We start from the raw sequence: 22,680 nt of genomic DNA on the forward strand, positions 1-22,680 counted from the left end.
ATTTGTCCTGGTACAGCAAAAAAAAGTTGTTTTCGGTAAATTCCGTGTTCACTAAAATTCTAGTGTTCCTCATTTGAGAACACTTTTTTTGATCAGGAAAACATGAATCCAGTTCCTATTGAGGTCCAGTTGAACCCAACCTTCCACTGCCATCGAACAGTTTGTAGTATTAGACCATAAGACAAAGGAGCAGAAGTCAGCCATTCGCCCCATTGAGTCTGCTCTGCCATTTGATTATGAGCTGATCCATTCCCCCACTTAGTTCCACTCCCCCACCTTCTCAAGGAAACATAAACCAAAAGCGAATTAAAAAGTCTACAGCAATGCTTAGAGAAGAAAAAATTGCAGATTGTGACCAGCACTCCTCCCTTAACCAAATATTACCAAAAAAATGATTGAGACATGTACTACTCACTAGCTCAACTGACATAGGCACATCAAAACAATTCTCTGAGTGGAGTATTTTGAGATGCTTTTATAGAGGCACTAATTAATGTAATTACAGAGTGGAAGAATTATTCTGAGCTTGCAGACAGCAGTTGCTTTACTGACGCCACAGCTATTTATAAGGTTTTAGTGACATTCCATTACTGTTCCAGCAGAAGTGAATGTGTCTTCCTGCTCTGCAATGTTAAATTTACACTTGATTGGCCAATCTAAGATTGAAAATGTACACACGAAAAGGGAGGCTTGGAATCTTTCAGAATCAGGTTTATTATCACCGGCATGTGACATGAAATTTGTTAATTTAGCAGCAGCAGTTCAACACAATACATAATCTAGCAGAGAGAGAGAAGAAAATAATAATAATAATAATAGTGTCCGTTATATGTAGAGAAGTCATGTTTTGAGGAATTCTTTCAACATGCTTAATCAAAGAGTTTAGAAAATACACGCTCTAAGCTAATTCTGATCTGACATCCCCTTCTTAAAAATTTTTGAAAAGATTGAGTTAATATCACATTAATAAGCTATCGGCAGTGAAAAATTACTCAGCATTCCATAAAGCTGGGTATCAATTGTCTTGGAAACATGGAAGATAGTGTGACAGCATGCAGTTACTGAACAGCAGGATTAGGGTTTTCCAGTTTAGGAGAGCTGCATAGATTACAGTGAAAGTCTCCCCTTCAAATTAACATTTTAATTGTTCCTGTGTGCAGGTGGTTTAGTGAACCTGTAACGCTTCACTTACATAGCTGTTGCTTATTTGGAGCCAACAAAACATCTCAGGATAGATTGCAAACAGCTTTATACCACTTCTAACCATTATGTTTTTCTATTGCCTTTTTAATATTGACATCAAATGAGTGTTTTCTTAAAAAATAAGTTTTACACTGCACCTGAGTTTCTTCATTTGACCATAACCATTTTGTTGCTTCCAGCTTACATTCCAACACCAATTTACTTCGGGGCTGTGATTGACACAACTTGCATGCTTTGGCAACAGGAATGTGGCGTTGTCGGCTCCTGCTGGGAATACGATGTGACCTCCTTCAGATTTGTCTACTTCGGGCTGGCAGCAGGCCTCAAGTTTGCCGGCTTTGTTTTTATCTCTTTTGCCTGGCACTCAATCAAACAGAAAGAAACCCATCTGCAAAGGTGGCGACGGAGAGCTTCACCCATAAGCACTGTCAGTGAACTGCTCAGTAACCCAGGGACTCGCCACAACTATGCACAGACTCGATCATGTCCTTCCTTTCAAATAAGAGCCGAACACAATGAACACCTACCACAGTCTGGAAAAGTTCAGCATGTAGCATAGATATCATCTGATATCCCATGAAAAAGTAATATACACGGTTAAGAACACTGAACAAAGTGATAATAGACACAGGTGAATTCACATATACTGTATGTTGTCTGAGGGATTTAGTTGTCAAAAAATTACTGATGGTTGTTCTTACGTTTAATTCTTCGACAAAGCACCATTTGGAAAGTTTCTCCAGGTCAAACAACAAAACCTGTGCCTTTTTAATTTAAAAAGTGACATCCACTGACTAAAGGAAATGGATTATCACATCAACTATGGCACACTGGAGGGCTGGTTACCTCAATGTGATTTGAACTCACGGATAACTTGTGTCATTTTTAATCTTATGGAGTGATGATTTGCACTCAAGTCAATTCAAGGATAATCTCTGAAAGAATAAGAAACAGAACAAACTTCCATAATGTTTTTAAAAATAAATTCTATTTTGATCTGTTCTAGATTGTTAGAAACTAATAAGTACTCCAAGATACAAAGTGGGTGAATTCTTCACTTGGTAATTTTGACATAAAGTTGAGGTCTGTTCCCCATTATAGGATCTGCAAGCCTATGACCACTACAGTGACTTCCTTCAGAAACAAACAGCCAGCAAGTTTAAAATCTGTCCCCATATCCTTGAACTGGGTCTAATGCTTTATGTGTAAATGGACGTCTTTTAACATACTGTAATCATTAATAATCTTTGTGCAACTTACAGTACTGTACAAATGTCTTAGGCACCCTAGATTTTTTAAATACGGTTTCAGATGGTATGGTCTCCACAGAGCCGTGATCTCAACACCATCAATACCTGGAGAGACAGAAGCAAGCAAGACAGTCGAAGTCTGCTGAAGAACTGTAGCAAGAGAATTGAAGCAGGTTTAAAGGGAAAGGCTGGTCACACCAGATATTGATTTGATTTAGTTTTTTACTGTTTACTGCTCCTTATAGTAATTTTTTTGATATTTAGAAACTTTACTCATTTCATTTTTTGAAGTATTTTTGCTTTACAAAGTTTTCTTTCATGTGCCTAAGACTTTTGCTCAGTACTGTATTACAAGATAGTAAATTCCAGCAGTTTGTAAAAGTATGTTAAAAACATTGCAAAGGTTTGAAAAATGGATCAGGTTTTGACTGATGGGTTGAGTTCTTCCAGCTTTTTCTGTTCCTGTAATGTGTAATATTGATGTGCCTGGACCATGTGCCTTTGCCACAGATGGGGGCAACAAATTCCTGAAGTTCTAGCGCTTACCAGTAGGTGGCAATAATGACCTGGTTTAAAGAAGCACCACTGATGCTCAGAACACAGAGTCAAAGGTCCAATACTGTTAATGTGACAAGCAGTTGGTATTGCTGGCACCCGCTGTTGGAAATGGGTGTGAAAAGAACATGCAGGTCCTTCAGGAATAAATAAAAACAAAGTTTGTTGAAAACAGGAGATTTACCATATCTATAATGGAGAAAGATAAATCAATTTTCAGTTGCAGTCTTACAGATTCTGAAATGCTAACTTCTCTCTTTTAGATCCTGACAGATCTGCTTTGTGTTTTGAGCATCTTTCTGTGTTTTGTATCAGTGGATACATGTGGGATCAAAGGATATTAGCTGGTTATTTTGCATGGGACGATGAAAAGGATGGTAGCTGTAAAAGTAAATGGAAATGACTGTACAAAGTTAAGCTGTTGCTAGTCAACCGTACCTTAGTCATAAAAATAATCCCAGTGTTGATCCTGTGTGCTGAATGTTGCTGTTCCAAAGCCATGGGAGCAGGACCCAGGAAACCCAGCTGTTTCTGCAGCATATTTATTAGTTGCTCTGTAATCATGCTACCACTTTAACCTTACATTTCAGCTTTATTTTCCATCAATTAAATTGAGCAGGTAGCTTCAATTTCAGGTCACAGGTTAAATGGACATTTCAGACAAAACCTTTGAAGGTTTACGGAGTCGGCTGCACAGAGAAAAGGAGCGTGCAGAGCTCAGGACGCTCCATTCTGAGGGCAGAAGGGCACACAGGAGCATGATAACTCCCACTGCTGGGAAGAAGCAGGCCGTCAGCAAGAGCAGGCAGGAATAGAGCTAGTCTTAGGAGTGAGTAGCGGTGGCATGGTTTCCTGCTGCCGGACCCTAGGTGAAAGAGAGTTTAGTGCCTTCGTATGATTAGGAAAAGTGTGCACTGTGTTTCATGTGTATTACCATAATTCCATAAATCTACTCCTATTCCTCTTGCCCTTGCCCCGCATATTCACATGTGGGGACAGCCATCATCTGCATTTCCCCACATCCCCTCTATACAGCCAGACACCTTTATGCAATGTCTCATCTTCACACCAAATAAATTTTCATGCATTTATGTCTTCTCCTTCCCTCGTCACTAAAGACAGTGTGGTGCAGTAGGGAGAGGGGGGAACTCAGAGTTTCTCACCTCTTATGTCTGCAGGATTGGTCAATGAAGATAGCAGATGTGTTCCCTCCATTGCCTGATGCCAGTTTTGAATTTTATCCAGCCATGTAGCATGCAATTTGAACCAGCAATGTCTCATCACTGGGAGAGAAGTGGCTACTTTTGTAGAATATGCAAACAGTTGGAGGGAGGTTCAGGGTGAGTTAGACTTTGTTTATGACATGGAGCTTGGGGGAGGTTTAGAGTGACTGGGGTGGAAATGGTGTGAGGGAATGAGATAAATCCATTGTTTCTTGATCCTGCAGCTGGTGCAGTAAATATTTTTCAAAGGCTTTCACATATTATAATATTAAGCTTCATGTTAAATCAAGACAATATAGTTAAAACAGGGACAGAACATTTGGCAACAGTTTTGAGCATTGAGAACAGATTCATTGACCAACATCTGACTCTCCTCCATTATAGGTGGACATGAGTAGGGAGGCTTTTACATTTTAAGACTTTTAGCATTGCCTTTGTCCCCTTTCTACTTACTTTTGGGAATAAAAAAAAATCTCTTCAGAACCTTCTACAGTGGAACCTGCTTCCACGAGGCTGAAATTAGGACTGAGGATAGAGATGGTGTCGAAGCCTTTGAAGGTTGACCGAATCTATTTACATGGAGTACTCTGAAGTAGTGTATGAGGTGACCAGCCCACTAGTGACTGACTATATATGTCCAAAAATTGGACGTGGAGCTAGCTTGCTGGTATATTCAAACACAGCACTCATTGACTCCATGAAAATACAGGGCCTCTCACTAACCAAACAACTGTGTGGCTGCAGTGTGCCGACTGTACAATCAGATGTTCAAGGCCATGGGCATTTGCCCAGCCCAAAACAGACACATAAACATCATGCCTGTTGAAAAAGGAAGCACACTGTGCCTCATTTAACTTTGGTTGGTTTAGCCGCCATCGTCAGCCTCTTCGTTAAAAGGGTGCATAACCATCTCTTATAGGTATGTTTTGGTCACCTTCCTCAGTGTCAGTAGCCTAAGTGTTCCTCTCAGGAGGGGTTAAGGGTGACGATAGCTGATTGAGGGGTAATAGTTTTGTGGCAGAGTTGGGGCAGTGCCCATCTTGCTGCCTACCTTGCTCAATGGGAAGGTTAATCTGAATTCTGTTTCCCAAACTCGACGCTCAACAACAATTTCTTGAAGTTGTACAGTGTCTCTTACCTTGTTTTGCCTCTCTCTGTAAAAGCCCATTCATATAGGTGTCATGCATTTCAAAGTGTTTTGGGAGGCCTTAAATTAACTCATCCCAATAAAAGATCAGATGTTGATTCTTATTGTGTCCATTCTACACCTATCATCCCAGATTTTTTTTAATTTTTTTTCATTGAGTTCCCCCATGTGAAGGGAATAAAGACTGAGTGGTCTCGAGTGCTACTTGCAATAAATTTACCAGGATGTTTCTCTACCGATCATGAACAGATGAAGTGTTTGCTCAGATAAACTAGATTATGCCTTGAGATTTCATAAAATGTTTGCTAATATTTTTGTCGCCTTTGGTAATTTTTGTTAGAGTAAATGAGCACAGAAACAAGCTCATCTGCCTATCCAAATCAGTACCGAGCATTAACCTTGCAACTAGAAATCCTCAGGAAGCTCAAAAGGGGATCATTTTCAGGGGACTCTTTACCCCTGGCACTCTAAAAACGAAGTCAAAAATCGTGAAATCATCTACCAACATAGCCTTCCAAAGGTGATCCAGTAGAGTTGACACTTCTGTAACTCCACAGTGTCCTGACCAACAAATCCATTACTCTCATTAACACCAGTTCTGCCCCACCCCCCCCTCCCAGATCCCACCACACATTTACAGTTTACAGTTGCCAGTTAACCCACCAAACTGCACCTCTCTGGGATGTGGCTGGAAATCCCCACAGCTACAGGAAACATGTGGAAACTCCACACCGACAATATCCAAGGTCAGGTTTGAATCCAGGTCTCTGTCACTGCAAAGAAGCATCCCTACTAGCAGTGCCACAGTGCCACACCATAGTGTGGCTTAGTGTGATGCACCGAAATATAAGTCATTTTATACCGTCATAAAATATTTGTATACGAGAGAGAAAGCTTTGCCACAAATTTTATTATGAAGTCTGTTTCCTCAAATATAAAAATGTGAGATCATATTTTCAGGCCCCACTATATATTATAATTTTACATCATAGGATAATAAATAGGAATTGCTAGTGCTGGAAATTCACCTTTATTATATTAACAAATGAAAACTTAATATGAGTCACTTAAAGTCATTTGTTCTGTAGATGAACACAGGCGTTAAGGTATTATTCTTAATTTTTTTTTGCTTCTGTAAGAATGCCACAGGGGCACAGTAAGCATTCATCAGCTACATTTGCCAAGGCAACTTCTAGATTGAGACCAGAGTAAGCAGGGATTTTCTTCTTCAGTTATACCGAGTGCATGGCATATTCAAGACGCATATCAAACCTGCACACAGCAAGGCATCCTTCAACGCTGTTGAAAGGAAATGCTGAAGTGAAATGTAGTGGTCTTCACAAATAAGAATGAAAATTAATGCCAAATATCTGCAAAAAACTGGAACATTTGGTCTCATTTTCAGCTATCTCATTGAAGTACTGCCTATTGTAAACATATTTAAGTACTTTGCTATGTTTTGTTACTTATCAAGTGACTTGATTTTTAACTTGAATAAGATCAAATAGAATTTGAAAAGAACTCACATTGCACTTAAGAGCTGAGAAAACAGTTGGTTTGGAACATGTGATATATTTCCAAAGTGTGTGTTTTTATAACTGCAACCTTATTTTTGTTATAGCTGAAGCAGGAAAAACTAAAAAAAACTTGAATTTTGATGTTCAGTTTTTCCTGCTTACTTACTACTGTTTCAGGTATATGCACAGGTGTTCCATCTTAGCAGTCACTTTATCGCACAAACTCACTCAACTTCTTTGATGTACTCCACAAAATGGTATTTAAATTGTACTCTTACATTAGCTCAAATTCTAAAAGTTGAAGATACTTTTCATATTTGTGTAGTTTAGATCTCACAGGTAATTCGTGTAGAAATTAGATCTAATTCAATTGTGTCATGAAGAGCACAGTAATGCACATCTGCCTGCAATAAACAATTTAGCTTAAATTCTACACTGATTGCAAATGTATCCTGACATAGAGTTTTTTCCTGTTAACAGCACCGACATTCAGTACAGTGGCATTGGGGCATCGTGCTGTTTTCAGAAACTGCTTCAATTAGAATTAACAATGGAGCCATATTTCAGAGCAAAATATTCAATGCATTGAGGACAAAGTATTGAGGACAACTTTCTACTATATGACTATAGTATTGCAGTTTTTATACTCTGAACTCATATTACTATGATCCTTCTATTTTGATTTTCCTTTCTCTCTGATCTTTACAAAGCTGGATTCATGTGTGCGTGCGTGTGTGTGTGTGTGTGTGTGTATACCTGTTTAGCCTGATACTCAGGGCAATATATTTATGGATATTTATCTTACATTTTACTCTCATGAGATATCATATCTTGTTATTCATTTTATACAAATACTGTATTTCAAAAGCAAACAAAACGCAATGGCATAATATACATAATTGCAAATCGTAATGCTGTTGTATTTTTACTGTGTGTAAGATTACTAACTTGAAATTCTCATTGTGTTACTGGCATGCATTTATTCATATTTACGGAGTGGAAGGTTGCATTTTGATAAAACACGGAATTTGGTGCAATTATTTTTTGGTGTCAGGTTCTGAATTGAAAGATCAAGGGGTTGGAACTGTGGAGCAAGGGCAGCCGATGGCAACTGATCTGATAATAGTTATCCTGTACTATACATGGTCCTTTGGTATTCTGAGGCATATTTGCAGTTGTGATTTATAGGAAAACAGTGTGAGAAGAAAGGTGAGTTATAATTTACAGGAAGAATCCTTGGCATATGGCCAGGGGCTGCATTATATACGTAGGATTAACTCTGCTAGCAAGTGTACCATAGATGGCTTTCTGGTCACATATTTGTTCTTGCCAGTTTTTTTTTCTCTGATGACATTATGTTTATCCTTATACCCAGAAGGCAATGTCTCTTTGCCAAGATTTGATGAGTGCTTACTCCTCTCAGGTACCTCCTCGGATGAATGAGTGTTGACAGGGAACGATAGCAGGTTGCTCAACCAGCAGGGGCTTTGTGACTGAGCCCAACCCACCCTGACACATTAACTCTTCCACCGGGGACAACAACCACTAGGATTTACGTCTCTCAGCCCAGACACTGTAGTATCATTACTGCTGGCTAAAATCAGCTACTTGAGCACATACATCAGGCCTTAGGAATTATATGAATTAAAAACATGATTCACTGAGTGCAGGTAAATTAAACGCTTGTATAATTTTCAGAATGGGCATTTTTATTAGATCTGTTACCTCTAAAAGCAGGAGCAACCTCCTCCTTGAATAGGTGGGAACTTTCACTGGGACGGGGAGTTGACTTGTATTTTTTAAAAAAGTGTTTATAAGCTTATTGCATCAATTGTACTGGATGTATATGTGGTGTGATTGTGATAAGCAAAGAGGCAAGAAGTTACTGGTTATTTTAAATCTTTTTAATTTTGGAATATACTGTAGTCAATATTTGAGTTTTCTAAATGATTGGTCATTTTTTATTTATTTCAAATGTAGTATTAATAACAGTATTGTAAAGCCTTTAATTGCTTCATTTTATCAGGAATATCAGTAATCATTATATTTGTTAACAACTGTTTACAGTAAATGCTTGATTCCTTGTCAATAATAAAAAGTTTGTGCAGATGGCTTAATATTGCTCCATGTTTAATTGGATCAAATGGAAATAAACTGTAGAAAACTTGGGAAGATTTTATGGTGTATTTTATGTATGATAAACATACCGTGTGCTTTGAGTCTGAATGTTACATTTGGATACCAGGCTTGTTCTACATTCCAACATCTGGAGGCTCATGTCATGACTTCATAGAAAGGCAGCTGATTTTTCCATGGTCCTCTGGTTAATATTTAACCTTCAGCTATAGTCTGAGGAGCCTTGTCTTGAGAAAAGAGCTCACAGGGCTCTCTAGTGAAGACTGAATTTAACAGCCTCCGGGTCGAACATATAATTCTCCGTAACTTCCACCACCTCCAATGGGATCCCACCACTAAGCACATCTTTCCCTCCCCCCCCCCCCGCTTTCCGCAGGGATCGCTCCCTACGCGACTCCCTTGTCCATTCGTCCCCCCCATCCCTCCCCACTGATCTCCCTCCTGGCACTTATCCTTGTAAACGGAACAAGTGCTACACATGCCCTTACACTTCCTTCCTCACCACCATTCAGGGCCCCAGACAGTCCCTCCAGGTGAGGCAACACTTCACCTGTGAGTCAGCTGGTAAGATATACTGCGTCCGGTGCTCCCGATGTGGCCTTCTATACATTGGCGAGACCCGACGCAGACTGGGAGATCATTTCACTGAACACCTACGCTCTGTCCGCCAGAGAAAGCAAGATCTCCCAGTGGCCACACATTTTAATTCCACGTCCCATTCCCATTCTGATATGTCTATCCACAGCCTCCTCTACTATAAAGATGAAGGCACACTCAGGTTGGAGGAACAACACCTTATATTCCGTCTGGGTAGCCTCCAACCTGATGGCATGAACATTGACTTCTCAAACTTCCGCTAATGCCCCACCTCCCCCTCGTACCCTATCCGTTATTTATTTATATACACACATTCTTTTTCTCTCTCTTCTTTTTCTCCCTCTGTCCCTCTCACTATACCCCTTGCCCATCCTCTGGGTTCCCCCCCTCCTTTTCTTTCTCCCTAGGCCTCCTGTCCCATGATCCTTTCATATCCCTTTTGCCAATCAACTGTCCAGCTCTTGGCTCCATCCCTCCCTCTCCTGTCTTCTCCTATCATTTCAGATATTCCCCTCCCCCTCCCACTTCCAAATCTCTTACTAGCTCTTCTTTCAGTTAGTCCTGACGAAAGGTCTCGGCCCGAAACGTCAACTGTACCTCTTCCTAAAGATGCTGCCTGGCCTGCTGCATTCACCAGCAACTTTTATGTGTGTTGCTTGAAATTCCAGCATCTGCAGATTTCCTCATGTTTGCCATTTCAATGGGTGTTGCTAAGCATGAAAGCAAATGGTCTGATCGAACAATCAGATTGAACAGTTCTCACAAATCAGGACGTATGAAATAAATACCATGGTATATACATGGAATTATGGGAGAGACAAATATTAACAAACTTTAATTATTTCAGAGATGATTGATTTTTAACTGATTTTGCTGGATCACATTCTAAAGTTGCAAATTTTTATTCAGCAGATGACTGAGCACTGTGAGAATCTCAAGCATAACTACAGGGCAGAATAGTTTCAATGGAATTTACAGTGAGAAATGTGTACAAAAATATATTAAGCTCATATTAAATCACTTACTTTCTGTTGACTTCAAATTCAAACATCATATTAGTTCACCGAGGATTGAAGCAAGACGCAGCATGAACAGATTTCTGCAACAACTGTGCATGTGCAGATATGGTAGGCTGCTGTCAGTTTTATACTAGTATGAACTTCAGTACTGATGATCATCCTCCAATCATGCAAAGTTAACACTTTCAATTATGTATGATCTGCAGAGGACACTGATATTGGCTTGGTTCTTCTGCCAATGAACTTGAAGGATCTTGAGGAGGCAATGTAAATAATTATACTTATCCTAAAGATCCACCATTAAAGTTGACAAAACTTGAGGACTCTTTAATCTGACAGACTATTACTAACATGCAGCCTTATCTGCTGGGAGATAAAACCAGCATTATTTTCCACTTCCGTACATGAAACTTCTCATTAAATTTAACTTATAACTCAACTCAGAAGGTGATGAAAGCGTGGAATGGACTGCCAATGGAAGTTATGGATGTGGGTTTAATTTTAACTTTTAAGAGAAATTTGGATAGGTATATGGATGGGAAGGGTATGGAAGGCTATGGTCCAGATGCAGGTAAATGAGAATAGGCAGAATAATGGTTTGCATGAACTAGATAGTCCAAAGGGTTTATTTCTGTGCTGTAGTGCTCTAATGACTCTGACTCAACTCTCATTAGGTTTTTCATTGTGCAAGCTTCGAGACTGACCCAACAACTCTCGTAATAGCATATTATCTTGAGAAAGGACAATAGCAGTGTGTGTGTCAGTGTGTTGTACAGCAGCAGCAAGTTGGTAGAGAACTTTTTGTTTTGTAGATCTTGCAGGTGTAATGCAGGCAGGCAGGAATGAAGGATACTAGACAGCATGTCTAAGATCACTATAAGATATAGGAGCAGAATTAGGCCATTTGGCCCATCAAGTCTGCTCCACCAGTTCATCGTGGATAGCCAATTCAATTTTCCTCTCAGCACCAATCTCCTGCCTTCTCCCCGTATCCCTTCATGCCATCAAGAATCTGTCAACTGCCTTAAATATACATAAAGACTTAGCCTCCACAGCTGGCTGTGGCAAAGAATTCCACAGACTCACTGCTCTCTGGCTAAAGAAATTCCTCATCTCCATTCTAAAAGGGTGTCCCTCTATGCTGAGGCTGTGTCCTCTGGTCTTCGAATCTCCCACCATAGGAAACATCCTCTACAAGTCCATCTATTCTATCAAGGCGTTTCACCATTTGATAGGTTTCATTTAGGTCACCCATAATGCTTCCGAATTCCAGCAAATACAGGCCCAGAGCCATCAGATGTTCTTCGTATGACAAGCTAATCAATCCTGGAATCATTTTCATGAACCTCCTTTGAACCCTCCCCAGTGTCAGCACATCCTTTCTAAGTTAAGAGGCCCAAACTGCTCACAATACTTCAAATGAGGCCTCACCAGTGCTTTTTCAAGTTTCCACATTGCATCCTTGCTTTTATATTCTAGTCCTCTTGAAATTAATGCTAAAATGGCATTTGCCTTCCTCTCCACAGACAACCTGCAAATTAACCTTTAGGGAATCCTACACAAGGACTCCCAAGTTCATTTGCACCTCAGTTTTTTGTACTTTCTCTCCATTTGGAAAATAGCAAGCCCTTTCATTTCTTCTACCAAAGTCATTCTCCTTCCTCAAAACTACCTGCCCGTCCATCTATCTTTATATCATCTTCAAACTCTGCAACAATTTCCATCATCCAAATCATCGACACATAATGTAAAAAGAACCGTTCCCAACAGAAACCCCTATGGAACACCACTAGTCACTGGCAGCCAGCCACAAAAGGCTCCCTTTATTCCCACACTTTGCCTCCTGCCAACCAGCCACTGCATTATCCATGCTGAAATCTTTCCTGTAATACTGTGGTTTTTTTTAACTTGTTAAGCAGCCTCATGTGTGGCACCTTGTCAAAGGCCTTCTTAAAATCCAAGTACACAACATCAACTGATTCATCTTTGTGCATCCTGCTTGTTATATCTTCAAAGAATTTCAGCAGATTTGAGAGGCAAGATTTTCCTTTGAGGAAACCATGCTGACTACAGCCTATTTTCTCATGTGTTCCAACTACCTTGACATTTCCTCATTAATAATCGACTTCAACATCTTCCCAACCACTGAGGTCAGACTAACTGGCCTATAGTTTCCTTTCTTCTGCCTCCCTTCTTGAAGAGTGCAGTGACATTTGCAATTTTCCAGCCTTCTGGAACCATTCCAGAATCTATTGATTCTAGAAAGATCATTACTAATGCCTCCACGATCTCTTCAGCCACCTCTTTCGGAGCTCCTGGGGTGTACACCATTTGGTTCCGGTATCTTATCAGACCTTTCAGTTTCCCAAGAACCTTCTCTTTAGTTATGGTAACTTCACACACTTCATGCACCCTAACACCTGGAACTTCCATCATACTGCTAGTGTCTTCCACAGTGAAGACGGGTGTAAAATACTTATTCAGTTTCACCCGCCATTTCCTTGTCCCCCACTACTACCTCTCTGGTATCATTTTCCAGCAGTCTGATATCCACTCTCCCCTCTCATTTACACTTCATGTACCTGAGGAAGCTTTTGGTATCTTTAATACTATTGGCTAGCTTAATTTTGTATTCCATCTTTACCTTAATTACTTTAGTTGCCTACTCTTGGCTTTAAGAAGCTTCCCAATCCCATTAAACTTTGCTCTATTATATGCCCTCTCTTTGACTTCTTTTGTTAGCCAGTTTTATCATCTTTCCGTAGAATACTTCCTTCTATTTGGGATGTAAACATCCTCTGCCTTCCGAATTGCTTCCAGAAATTCCAGCCATTGCTGCTCTGCCGTCATCCCTACCAGTGTTCTTTTCAAATCAATTCTGGCCAAATCCTCTCTCATCGCAACATAGAAAAACCTACAGCACAATACAATGACCACCACTCCCTGGCCTTTAGCATTATCATGGAAAAGGATAGAATCAGAGAGGACAGGAAATTTTTTAATTGGGGAAGGGCAAATTATGAGGCTGTAAGGCTAGAACTTGAGGGTTTGAATTGGGATGATGTTTTTGCAAGGAATTGTACTATGGACATGTGGTCAATGTTTAGGGATCTCTTGCAGGATGTTAGGGATAAATTTGTCCCGGTGAGGAAGATAAAGATGGTAGGGTGAAGGAACCATGGGTGGCAAGTGAGGTGGAAAATCTAGTCAGGTGGAAGAAGGCAGCATACATCAGGTTTAGGAAGCAAGGATCAGATGGGTCTATTGAGGAATATAGGGTAGCAAGAAAGGAGCTTAAGAAGGGGCTGAGGAGAGCAAGAAGGGGGCATGAGAAGGCCTTGGTGAGTAGGGTAAAGGAAAACCCCAAGGCATTCTTCAATTATGTGAAGAACAAAAGGATGACAGGAGTGAAGGTAGGATCGATTAGAGATAAAGGTGGGAAGATGTGCCTGGAGGCTGTGGAAGTGAGCGAGGCCCTCAATGAATACTTCTCTTTGGTATTCACTAATGAGAGGGAACTTGGTGATGGTGAGGACAATATGATTGAGGTTGATGTTCTGGAGCATGTTGATATTAAGGGAGAGGAGGTGTTGGAGTTGCTAAAATACATTAGGACAAGTAAGTCCCTGGGTCCTGACGGAATATTCCCCAGGCTGCTCCACAAGGTGAGGGAAGAGATTGCTGAGCCTCTAGCTAGGATCTTTATGTTCTCGTTGTCCACGGGAATGGTACTGGAGGATTGGAGGGAGGCGAATGTCCCCTTGTTCAAAAAAGGTAGTAGGGATAGTCTGGGTTATTACAGACAAGTGAGCCTTACGTCTGTGGTGGGAAAGCTGTTGGAAAAGATTCTTAGAAATAGGATCTGTGGGCAGTTAGAGAAGAGTGGTCTGATCAAGGACAGTCAGCATGGCTTTGTGAAGGGCAGATCGTGTCTAACAAGCCTGATAGAGTTCTTTGAGGAGGTGACCAGGCATATAGATGAGGTTAGTGCAGTGGAGGTGATCGACATGGATTTTAGTAAGGCATTTGACAAGGTTCCATATGGAAGGCTTATTCTGAAAGTCAGAAGGCATGGGATCCAGGGAAGTTTGGCCAGGTGGATTCAGAATTGGCTTGCCTGCAGAAAGCAAAGGGTCATGGTGGAGGGAGTACATTCAGATTGGAAGGTTGTGACTAGTGGTGTCCCACAAGGATCGGTTCTGGGATATCTACTTTCCGTGATTTTTATTAACAACCTGAACGTGGGGTTAGAAGGGCGGGTTGGCAAGTTTGCAGACGACACAAAGGTTGGTGGTGTTGTGGATAGTGTAGAGGATTGTTGAAGATTGCGAAGAGACATTGATAGGATGCAGAAGTGGGCTGAGAAGTGGCAGATGGAGTTCAACCCGGTGAAGTGTGACATGGTACACTTTGGAAGGACAAACTCCAAGGCAGAGTACAAAGTAAATGGCAGGATACTTGGTAGTGTGGAGGAGCAGAGAGATCTGGGGGTACATGTCCACAGATCCCTGAAAGTTGCCTCACAGGTAGATAGGGTAGATAAGAAAGTTTATGGGGTGTTAGCCTTCATAAGTCGAGGGATAGAGTTTAAGAGTCACGAGGTAATGATGCAGCTCTATAAAAATTTGGTTAGGCCGCACTTGGAGTATTGTGTCCAGTTCTGGTCGCCTCACTATAGGGAGGATGTGGAAGCATTAGAAAGGGTACAGAGGTGATTTACCAGGATGCTGCCTGGTTTAGAAAGTATGGATTATGATCAGAGATTAAGGGAGCTAGGGCTTTACTCTTTGGAGAGAAGGAGGATGAGAGGAGACATGATAGAGGCGTACAAGATAATAAGAGGAATAGATAGAGTGGATAGCCAGTGCCTCTTCCCCAGGGCACCACTGCTCAATACAAGAGGACATGGTTTTCAGGTAAGGGGTGGGAAGTTCAAGGGGGATATTAGAGGAAGGTTTTTTACTCAGAGAGTGGTTGGTGCGTGGAATGCACTGCCTGAGTCAGTGGTGGACGCAGATACACTAATGAAATTTAAGAGACTACTGGACAGGTATATGGAGGAATTTAAGGTGGGGTAGTTATATGGGAGGCAGGGTTTAAGGGTCAGAACAACATTGTGAGCCGAAGGGCCTGTAATGTGCTGTACTATTCTATATTCTATGTATGTTAATACAGGCCCTTCAGCTCACAATGCTGTGCCGAGCATGTACTTACTTTAGAAATTACCTAGGGTTACCCATAGCCCTCTATTTTTCTAAGCTCCATGTAGCAGGAGTCTCTTAAAAGACCCTATCGTATCTGCCTCCGCCAGTCGCAAGCAGCCCATCCCATGCACTCACCACTGTCTGCATAAAAAAACTTAATCCTGACATCTCCTCTGTACCTACTTCGAAGCACTTTAAAACTGTGCCATTTCAGCCCTGGGTAAAAGCCTCTGACTATCCACACGATCAATGCTTCTCATCATCTTAAACACCTCTATCGGGTCACCTCTCATCCTCCGTTGCTCTGCGGAGAAAAAGTCAAGTTCAGTCAACCTTTTCTCATAAGGCATGCCCGTCAATCCAGGTAACATCTCTGTAAATCTCCTCTGCACCCTTTCTATAGTTTCCACATCCTTCCTGTAGTGAGGTGACTAGAATTGAGCACAGTACTCCAAGGGGGGTCTAACCAACGTCCTATATAGCTGTAACATTATCTCTTGGCTCTGATCTCAATCCCACGGTTAATGAAGGCCAATGCACCATATATGCCTTCTTAACCACACAGTCAACCTGCGCAGCAGCTTTGAGTGTCCGATGGACACCGACCCCACGATCTCTCTGATTCTCCACACAGTCAAGAGTCTTACCATTCATACTATATTCTGCCATCATATTTGACCTACCAAAATGAACCATCACACAGTTATCTGAGTTGAACTCCATCTGCCACTTCTCAGCTCAGTTTTGCATCCTATCGATGTCCTGCTGTAACCTCTGACGGCCCTCCACATTATCCACAACACCCCCAACCTTTGTATCATCAGCAAACTTACTAACTCATCCCTCCACTTCCTCATCCAGGTCACTTATAAAAATCACGAAGAGAAGGGGTCTGAGAACATATCCCTGAGGCACACCACTGGTCATGCCTCTATAATTCCCTTTACTCCACTGTAATACTAATGTATCTGACTTTAGCTTCTCCTTCTCAAATTTCAGGGTGAATTCAATCATATATTGGTCACTTTCCCCTAATAGTCTTTTTATCTTAAGCTCTCTGCTCAATTCTGGTCCATTGCACAACACCCAATCCAGAATAGCTGACCCTCTAATGTGCTCAACCATGAGCTGCTCTAAAAAGCCATCTCATAGGCACTCAAGAAATTCCCCCTCCTGAAATCCAGAGCCAACCTGATTTTCCCAATCTACCTGCATATTGAAATCCTGCATGACTATTGTAACATTGCCCTTTTGGCATGCATTTTCTATCTCCTTTTGTAACTTGTAGGCCCCATCCTTATTACTGTTTGGGGTCTGTATACAACTCCCATCAGGATCTTTTACCCTTGCAGTTCCTTAGCTCTATCCACAATGATTCAACACCTTCTGATCCTATGCCACCTCTTTCTAATGATTTGATTTCAATTTTTACCAACCGGAGCAAAGCTGCCTCTTCTCCTTTCCTCTCTGATCTTTCGCTACAATGTGTATCCTTGGACATTAAGCTCTCATTATAATCTTCTTTCAGCCATGATTCAGTGATGCCTACCATATCATACCTGCCAAACTGCAACTGTGCTACAAGTTCATCTACCTTATTCCATATACTGTGTGCATTCAAATACACCCTCAGTCCTGTATTCACCCTTTTCAGTTTTGTCTGTCCTTTACTTTGACTGCAATTTTGCCCTATCAACAGCCTCTCTTTTCTCCACAGTGCCTCTGTTTGTAAACCAGCTACCTCATCCCGACCACTACAAAACCTCCTGTCCATTCCCCTAACTAAGAAATTCCTTATCACCACAATGTGCCTCTTCCCGTGCACCCCCCTTCCCTTCTGAGTCACAGGGGCAGACTCGGTGTCAGAGGCTCGACCACTGTGACTTTGCTCTGTGAGATCAAGCCCCCAATAGTATCCAAAGTGATATATCTGTTGTTGAGGGGATGACCACAAGGGTACTCTGCACTGGCTCATTAACTTCTTTCCCCTTCCCGGCTGTCACCCAGTTTCTTGTGCCCTGCAGCTTGGGTGTAACTCTTTTTCTATATGTCCTATCTATCACCCCTTCAGCATCGCAAATGATCCGGAGTTCATCCAGGTCCAGCTCCAACTCTTCAATGCTGTCTGTTGGAAGCTGCAGCTGGGCACACTTCTCGCAGCTGTAGTTGTCAGGGACACTGGAGGTCTCTCTGCCTTCCTACATCCCACAAGAAAAGCATTCCACTAGCCTGCCTGTCATCTCTACTGTCCTAGCCAAGCCCATATAAAGAACAGAACAAAGAACCTTGAGCTTTACTTTCCTTTGCTTTCTCTGACCGAAGCCTCGAAGAGCTAAAGCCTCAAGGTCACCACTCTGACTATGTCCACTCAGAAGGTGGCCGCTGCACTTGCCTTCACCTTCCTTTAATTTGTTCTTGTTAATCAGTCTTGGCTTGTCCTGTGTTTTGTGATATCACACCAGAGGAAATATTGTATCATTTCTTAATGCATGCATTACTAAATGACAATAAAAGAGGACTACATGTCTTCATAATCTAATCAATCCCAAACGCCGATTGGTTGCTGGCCAAAACTCCTTTTAGCTGAGGATGAAACTGCACGGGTTAACTCTTAATATTGTCAAAATCAATCATTGTGCAAATGGCTCTGATCTGACTTTGTTTCATATTTTAATGCACTTGTACAAATGTTTTAATTTTAGATGTTGTACGGAAAATAATGAGTACTTGTGAGCAAATGCAGCCATGAATTGAATGAGTGTCTTAAGTGATGTCAATACATTTTAAATATGGTTCATTTTCTAATGAAAAGGAGTTCGTAAATCCATTTGCATGCATTTGATAGTGTAATGATCGCATAAAAAATGTTCCTACATTTGCTGCAAATTTTATGCCGGCAATTTTAATTTTGGGCAATATAAGCGATATTGAATTAGGCTTCTGTTATTATTGAATTAGGTGTGGGTTATGCACCTTGGCTGATTTTAAGAGAGCGATATGATTATTTAGAAAATTGTTCCATCACTGAAAGTCAAGATGGTTTTAAGGTTACTTATTCACAAATTTACCAGTACAAGGTAAGAGCTCATAGCATTTATGGCAGTGGTTCCTAACCTTGAGTCCACGGACCCCTTGCTTAATGTTTGGGAACCCCTGATTTAGGGCAATATATCAGCATGAATAGAGAATAGAAAATAGAGTCTGGATCAGTGTCATTTTCAGGTTGTCAAGGTCTAACTAGTCATGAAAATCAGTGCTGAGGCCTCAAGCACTTACTATCAATGCGAAGAAATTAGATGAAGTGGACGAGTATATTGTCATCAATATAAAGTCAGAGGAAAGAAACAAGTTACGACAAGGACACAAAGAATACAATGGGATACCGATAGGCTAAATGAATGGGTAAGCACTTGGCAGATGGACAATAATACGGGGAAATGTGAGCTTATCCATTTTGGAAGGAAGGATAGAAAATTGGAATATTATTTAAATAGATGAGAACCAACAGAACATTGCTGTAGAAGATAGGTGTGTCCTTGCACAGTTAGCACAGACCATTAGACTAAAGATAGAGCAGGAATTAAATGAAATGTTGGCCTTTATTACGAAGACAATGATGTATAAAGGCAGCTGCATTAAGTCACACTACAACTGTACAGGGTATTAGTGAAACCACATCTAGGGTACTGTATAGTTTTAATTTGCCTGTTAAAGTGGCTTGTGTTTGATTGAAGCCAGCGTGGGAAGCCTCAGAAGGAAGAAGGATGTTTTTATGAGGAATGATTGAGCATCATGAGAGCCCAGAAGGAGAGGTATTGTTATTAGAACACACTAAATTTTGAGGGTGATTGACAAGAATGGATGCTGTGAGAATGCTTCCCCCTCATGGGGAATCTAAAACTACGGTCATAGTTGTAAACTGTAAGGCCACCACTTAAGACAGATTTGAAGAGGAATTTCTTCAGATTCTTGAGCATTTGATGGCTCTGGGCCTGTATTCAGAAAAATGAGGGGTGACCTCATTGAAACCTATTGAATGGTGAAAGGGCTTGATTGAGTGGATGTCGAGAGGATGTTTCCTATGGTGGGAAATTCTAAGACCTGAGGACATAGCCTCAGAGTAGGGGGCATCCTTTTACGACGGAGATGAGGAGGAATTTTTTTAGCCAGAACGTGGTGAATCTGTGGAATTCTTTGCACAGGCAGCTGTGGAGACCAAGTCTTTATGAATAATTAAGGCAGAGTTTGGTAAATTTTTAACTGGTCAGGGCATGAAGCGATACGGGGAGAAGGCAAGAGATTGGGGCTGAGAGAGAAAATAGGTCAGGCATGACAAAATGGTGGAGCAGACTCAATGGCCCAAATGGCCTAATTCTGCTCCTATATCTTATGGCTTTAAATAGTTGTGGAGACTAAGCCACTGAATATGTTCAAGGTCGATAGTGAAGTTCAGGAGTGTGAGGGACAAACAGGAAAGTGGTCACTTTATGTATGATCTTCTTGAATGATGGTGAGGGCTTCAGAGATCATAAGGTCGACTCCTGATTTTATTCTTGTTTTTCATTTAAATTGACGGAAGAAAGAAATTGAACAGGGCGCACAATGGCAACCAGTTTAATATTGCACCTTTTACATGACCAAAACAGAGGCACAAGGGAATTGCAACACAAATCAGAGCACTTTGGATATAGTGATCATAATTCTACCTCCTTTGCAATAGCATTGGAGAGAGACAGGAACAGACAAGTTAGAAAAGCATTTAATTGGAGTAAGGGGAATTATGAGGCTATCAGGCAGGAAATTGGAAGCTTAAATTGGGAACAGATGTTCTCAGGGAAAAGTATGGAAGAAATGTGGCAAATGTTCAGGGGATATTTGTGTGGAGTTCTGCATAGGTACGTTCCAATGAGACAGGGAAGTTATGGTAGGGTACAGGAACCGTGGTGTACAAAGGCTGTAATAAATCTAGTCAAGAAGAAAGCTTACGAAAGGTTCAGACAGCTAGGTAATGTTAGAGATCTATTAGATTATAAACTAATAGGAAGGAGCTTAAGAAGGAAATTAGGAGAGCCAGAAGGGGCCATGAGAAGGCCTTGGCGGGCAGGATTAAGGAAAATCCCAAGGCATTCTACAAGTATGTGGAGAGCAAGAGGATAAAACTTGAAAAAATAGGACCTATCAATTGTGGCAGTGGGAAAGTATGTATGGAACCGGAGGAAACAGCAGAGGTACTTAATGAGTACTTTACTTCAGTATTCACTATGGAAAAGGATCTTGGTGATTGTAGTGGACTTGCAGCAGACTGAAAAGCTTGAGCATGTAGATATTAAGAAAGAGGATGTGCTAGAGATATTGGAAGGCATCAAGTTGGATAAGTCGCCGGGACCGGATGAGATGTACCCCAGGCTACTGTGGGAGGCGAGAGGGGATATTGCTGAGCCTCTGGCGATGATCTTTGCATCATCAATGGGGACAGGAGAAGTTCCGGAGGATTGGAGGGTTGCAGATGTTGTTCCTTTATTCAAGAAAGGGAGTAGAGATAGCCCAGGAAATTATAGACCAGTGAGTCTTACCTCAGTGGTTGGTAAGTTGATGGAGAAGACCCTGAGAGGCAGGATTTATGAACATTTGGAGAGGTATATGATTAGGAATAGTCAGCGTGGCATTGTCAAGGGCAGGTCATGCCTTACGAGCCTGATTGAATTTTTTGAGGATGTGACTAAACACATTGATGAAGGTAGAGCAGTAGATGTAGTGTATATGGATTTCAGCAAGGCTTTTGATAAGGTACCCCATGCAAGGCTTATTGAGAAAGTAAGGGGGCATAGGATCCAAGGGGACATTGCTTTGTGGATCCAGAACTGGCTTGCCCACAGAAGGCAAAGAGTGGTTGTAGATGGGTCATATTCTGCATGGAGGTCAGTGACCTGGAGTGCCTCAGGGATCTAATTTGGGACCCTTACTCTTCATGATTTTTATAAATGACCTGGATGAGGAAGTGGAGGGATGGGTTAGTAAGTTTTCTGATGACACAAAGATTGGAGGTGTTGTGGATAGTGTGGAGGGCTGTCAGAGGTTACAGCGGGACATTGATAGGATGCAAAACTGGGCTGAGAAGTGGCAGATGGAGTTCAACCCAGATAAGTGTGAAGTGGTTCATTTTGGTAGGTCAAATATGATGGCAGAATATAGTATTAATGTTAAGACTCTTGGCAGTGTGGAGGATCAGAGTGATCTTGGGGTCTGAGTCCATAGGACTCTTAAAGCAGCTGCGCAGGTTGACTCAGTGGTTAAGAAAGTGTATGGTGTATTGGCCTTCATCAATCATGGAATTGAATTTAGGAGCTGAGAGGTAATGTTGTAGCTATATAGAAACATAGAAAATAGGTGCAGGAGTAGGCCATTCGGCCCTTCGAGCCTGCACCGCCATTTATTATGATCATGGCTGATCATCCAACTCAGAACCCTGCACCAGCCTTCCCTCCATACCCCCTGATCCCCGTAGCCACAAAGGCCATATCTAACTCCCTCTTAAATATAGCCAATGAACTGGCCTCAACTGTTTCCTGTGGCAGAGAATTCCACAGATTCACCACTCTCTGTGTGAAGAAGTTTTTCCTAATCTCGGTCCTAAAAGGCTTCCCCTCTATCCTCAAACTGTGGCCCCTCGTTCTGGACTTCCTCAACATTGGGAACAATCTTCCTGCATCTAGCCTGTCCAATCCCTTTAGGATTTTATACGTTTCAATCAGATCCCCCCTCAATCTTCTAAATTCCAACGAGTACAAGCCCAGTTCATCCAGTCTTTCTTCATATGAAAGTCCTGCCA

At 41.4% G+C, this 22,680-nt stretch overlaps 1 protein-coding gene across 1 annotated transcript in view; it reads left to right on the plus strand.

Annotated features, from left to right (window-relative positions):
• The window catches only part of slco5a1 (solute carrier organic anion transporter family member 5A1), a 215,447-nt gene extending 213,225 nt beyond the window's left edge, over nucleotides 1-2,222 (plus strand). The window contains exon 9 of the mRNA XM_072253965.1: nucleotides 1,383-2,222. Within this exon, the coding sequence (XP_072110066.1) occupies nucleotides 1,383-1,762 (380 nt within the window). The 3' untranslated portion in view covers nucleotides 1,763-2,222. The remainder of the gene's footprint in view (nucleotides 1-1,382) is intronic.
• Nucleotides 2,223-22,680: the final 20,458 nt, after the last annotated feature.

The sequence above is a fragment of the Mobula birostris genome, chromosome 1 (assembly GCF_030028105.1).
Source record: "Mobula birostris isolate sMobBir1 chromosome 1, sMobBir1.hap1, whole genome shotgun sequence".
Lineage (NCBI taxonomy): Eukaryota > Metazoa > Chordata > Chondrichthyes > Myliobatiformes > Myliobatidae > Mobula > Mobula birostris.